General features: G+C 51.8%; 1 protein-coding gene across 1 annotated transcript; it reads left to right on the top strand.

Annotated features, from left to right (window-relative positions):
- Nucleotides 1-2723: 2723 nt before the first annotated feature.
- On the top strand, nucleotides 2724-3548 carry LOC123397041 (putative cyclin-F1-1). Its single transcript, XM_045091749.1, has one exon. It carries the CDS (start codon nucleotides 2724-2726, stop codon nucleotides 3546-3548), a length of 825 nt encoding a protein of 274 aa, XP_044947684.1.
- The last annotated feature ends 268 nt before the right edge of the window (nucleotides 3549-3816 follow it).

The following is a 3816-nucleotide window of genomic DNA, read 5'->3' as shown; positions in this document are numbered from 1 at the left end:
CTTGCATTAGTATTTTGCCACTGTTGTAGTTAGCTCCTATATCTGATGCATAGCCTGTTTTTGATGAACTGCTACTTTCAGTCCTGTACCTTTAATCTGCTTAGTATAGGTGGAGCAGTCATCCCCTCAGACCCCGTAGTTCAGTTGCCCCGCTTGTTTTCAAATCTCGATCCCTGATCGACGAGCCAGACCCGACACAACACATTCACCCCCTTCGTTGTACGAGCTACTGAGATACTACCGGGTACCGAGGGTGACACCTCACTAAGTACTCCTGATGATATCTCTGTAGTATAACTAGTCGGTCGTGGTTATCGAGGGTGATTCCTCTTTCACCATTCCTGATGATGTCTCTGTCATGCCACCCCGCGAGTGTGGGACCCCCGAGGGTGATTCCTCTAAGCCCACCTTGATGGGTACATCGTTCGGAATCCAACGAGGGTGATACCTCGGATTCCCCCGATGTTACAACCACACAGTTACTCGACCATGTTACTGGGATCTTCGGTGATTAGTTGTAAGACGGGTGGATTCCCGTGAGACTGTGTTGCTGGCCTAATTAAAATGCTAATGGATTTGGGTTTTTGATCTGGGTTGGTCGGAGACCTTTTCGCACTAACCGGCTACGCGGGAAGAATTATGGGTACTCGGCGTCGCGGTATCAGCCGAAGCTTTTCAGATGCCAGCAATGTAGCGGCGCGCGCCCGAGTGGTCCCGAGATGCATCGCGCTTGTGATTAAGGGATGCTAGGACTGACGTTGGCCGCCCACGCCACGTGCAGGAGCGTGAAGGGGAACTGGGCCCACGAACCCTTTGTGCTTAGGATTTTAGACCGGCGGGCTGGCCTCTCTAATTAGTCTTAGGTGGGGCTGCGACGTGTCGATATTCCGAGGCCGGGCAGGACCCAGAAAAGTATGTCCGGCCAGAGTGTTATCAAGCGTGACGGGACATGTGGTGCACCCCTGCAGGGATGAAAATTAACTATTCGGATAGCCGTGTCCACGGTTACAGGACGACTTGGAGTTGTGCCCCGATCTTTTACAACTACAATTGTTACTTAACTGGATCATTAGTTTGCCTCGGGATTGCTTCCTCGCAGGGAGTCGAGGGAGGATTTTTAGGCGTGACCTCACTTTATTATTGCTGCAACAATATGACTATTAATGTGTTACCCCCCCCTGTTCTACTCTCGTCTATTGCTGCAAGACCCTGAAGATGCTAGTCTTCGATAGGACTAGGCATTCTCTCTCTATTCTCGCATTGCTGCAGTCAGTCCACATATAACCCCCCTTCTTTGATACTGATGCATTTTAGAATAGTTCTGATGTAAGACTTGCGATTACTTTGGATGAGTACTCACCGCTGCTTTGCTCCCCCCTTGTTCCCTTGGTCCGTTTGCTGCGATCAGATGATGGAGCCCAGGAGATGGAGATCCCCGCCGCCGACGACTGCTACCTCGACGGTGCCTACTACTACGTGGAGGCCGCTGATGATCAGGAGTAGTTAGGAGGTTCCCAGGCATGAGGCCTCGCCTCGTTCGATCGTTGTATCTTTTGTGCTAGCCTTCTCTAAGGCACCCCATGTTTTATGTCTGTACTCAGATATTTGTTGCTTCCGCTGACTCGTGTGTTTATCGAGCTTTCGTATTCTAGCCCTCGAGGCCCCTGGCTTGTAATATGAAGCTGATGTTATTTTTTGTGTGTCTAGAGTTGTGTTGTGATATCTTCCCGTGAGTCCTTGGGTTTGGTCGTACGCATTTGCGTGTATGTTTAGCGTACGATTAAATCGTGGGCGTCACACAAGTGTAAGTTATGCTTCACCCATTGTGACTAGTCTAAATGAGAACAACGGTTTTGTTAAAGCACGCATCTAAATATGACATAAGTATTACACATCTAAGTCATATACAATGATCTTACATGAAGGTTCGTGTAGTTTTCTTTTTCTTTTTATGTTTAATTTAGTCATTTAGATGTGTATAACTATATCACATCCAAAAACGTCTTGGACACACCCAAAACAAAAGTGAAAACATAATGCAAGTTCGAGTCGGTAACATAATTCCGAAGCCGAAATGTAACGGCTAATGGGTGGGTAGTGTCAATCCCTGAGGCCTCGTTTGGTTAAGGTGGATTTGGGAGGTTTTGAGAGGGAGGGATTTTAGGGGATTGGGTGAATCTCTTTCTTCCACCCAATCCTCTCAAATCTCCGGGGCTTTGCTTCCACTAGTCCCTTCAAGAGGGTTTTGAAACACATGGATAGAAAAGGATTGAAGGGGAACAGAGGGGATTGGGCTAAGCAAACCCCTCCTATCAAATGGACGCTCGAGGATTTGTGGGGTTTCTGACCCTTCCGGGGATTTTCTTCTCTAAACCTCCTCAATCCCCCTTAACCAAATGAGGCGTGAGAGAACTCGGCATCCCATCGTTAACAACATGCAGCTTATCAGGACAAAAAGATTAAGAAATAATGCAAGTCCGAGTCGGTACGATAATTCCAAAACCGAAATGTAGTGGGTGTCAAACCCGGTCAGACCACACGCATGGCCATGAAGCATCCCATCGATAAATAGATGGCGCAGTGCGATCGCCAAATCCCGCATCTCTGTCGTCGGCTGCGGACAGACGACGTTCCACACCTTCCACGTACGGCCCCCTCCCTGCACGTACGGTACGGACTGCCATCTCCCCAGTCGCCGGCGGTCCAGCCCTAGCTGCGTGGCAATGCTGCTCCAGCCGATTTACGACCGGGGACAAGCCGCCGTCCCGGCCGTTCATCCCTTTTCTCCCGCCGTCGGCTCCAGGAAAAACCTAGGGCGAAACTGCGCCGATCGCTACGAGCCCGACGTGGACGCCGACCTCCGGGCCAAGGAGAGGGACCCCAGGGAGCACCCCGACCCTGACTACATGTCCAAGATGCAGCAGGGCCACTTGAGCCCGTCCATGCGCGCCGAGCTCGTGCTCTGGATGGACGCCTTCGCCCGGCACCTCGGCGGCCTCCCGGAGGGCACGCTCTGCCGCGCCGTCGTCTACCTCGACCGCGTCCTGTCCGTGCGCCCCGTGCCGGCCCACCACGAGGCGCTCCAACTGGTGGCCGCCGCCGCCGTCTCCCTCGGGGCCAAGTATGAGCAGTCCTCCAGCGGGCGGAGGCTCGACGCGGAAGTCGTCGAGGCGTTCGTCGGGACCACCGTGCACGCGGTGGAGGAGATGGAGTGTGAGCTCGTCATGGATCTTGGCCTTGTCATGGACGGCCCGACTGTGTACACTTTCGTCGACCACTTCACGAGGTTCTTCAAGCAGAAAGACGAGCTCTTGGTGAGATCCCTGGCGCTTCGGCTGGTCAACCTGACGTTGGCGTTTTTCGGGTTCGTTGGGCGGATCCTGCCGTCCGCCATGGCTGCTTCCGCGCTGTTCCTCGCCAGGCAGATCCTCGGCGTGCAGTTGAGCGGCGATCTGGAGGAGGCGACGAGGTACAAGGTGGTGGACTTGATGGGTTGCATATACGCCTTAGTGGAGCTGCTTCCGATAGGAAAAACCTGTAATCTGTAAATGACGTGCTACAATGCCATGGAGTAGGTGGATCGATTGTGTATGCCGTGCGCCTTGCAGATGTTTCCAGACAGTGTAATTTGATGCGATCCATGCATGTCTCAAGAACAAAACCATACTGTAGTATTCCTTATAGTACTGTGTATAGAAATTTGATTAGTTACACGATGAAACTCAAAATTATGTCCGAGCTCCGTTATCATTCTGCTGCCTATGCGATATGGGTCCCAAATATATACTTATATACTAAAGCGACAGCTATCCCTTT

This window comes from Hordeum vulgare, chromosome 5H (genome assembly GCF_904849725.1).
Source record: "Hordeum vulgare subsp. vulgare chromosome 5H, MorexV3_pseudomolecules_assembly, whole genome shotgun sequence".
Lineage (NCBI taxonomy): Eukaryota > Viridiplantae > Streptophyta > Magnoliopsida > Poales > Poaceae > Hordeum > Hordeum vulgare.
This window is presented reverse-complemented; position numbering and strand designations above follow the sequence as displayed.

Excerpts from the sequence above, each read along its gene's own strand:
- LOC123397041 (XM_045091749.1), top strand. The coding sequence starts at position 2,724 with ATGCTGCTCCAGCCGATTTACGACCGGGGACAAGCCGCCGTCCCGGCC.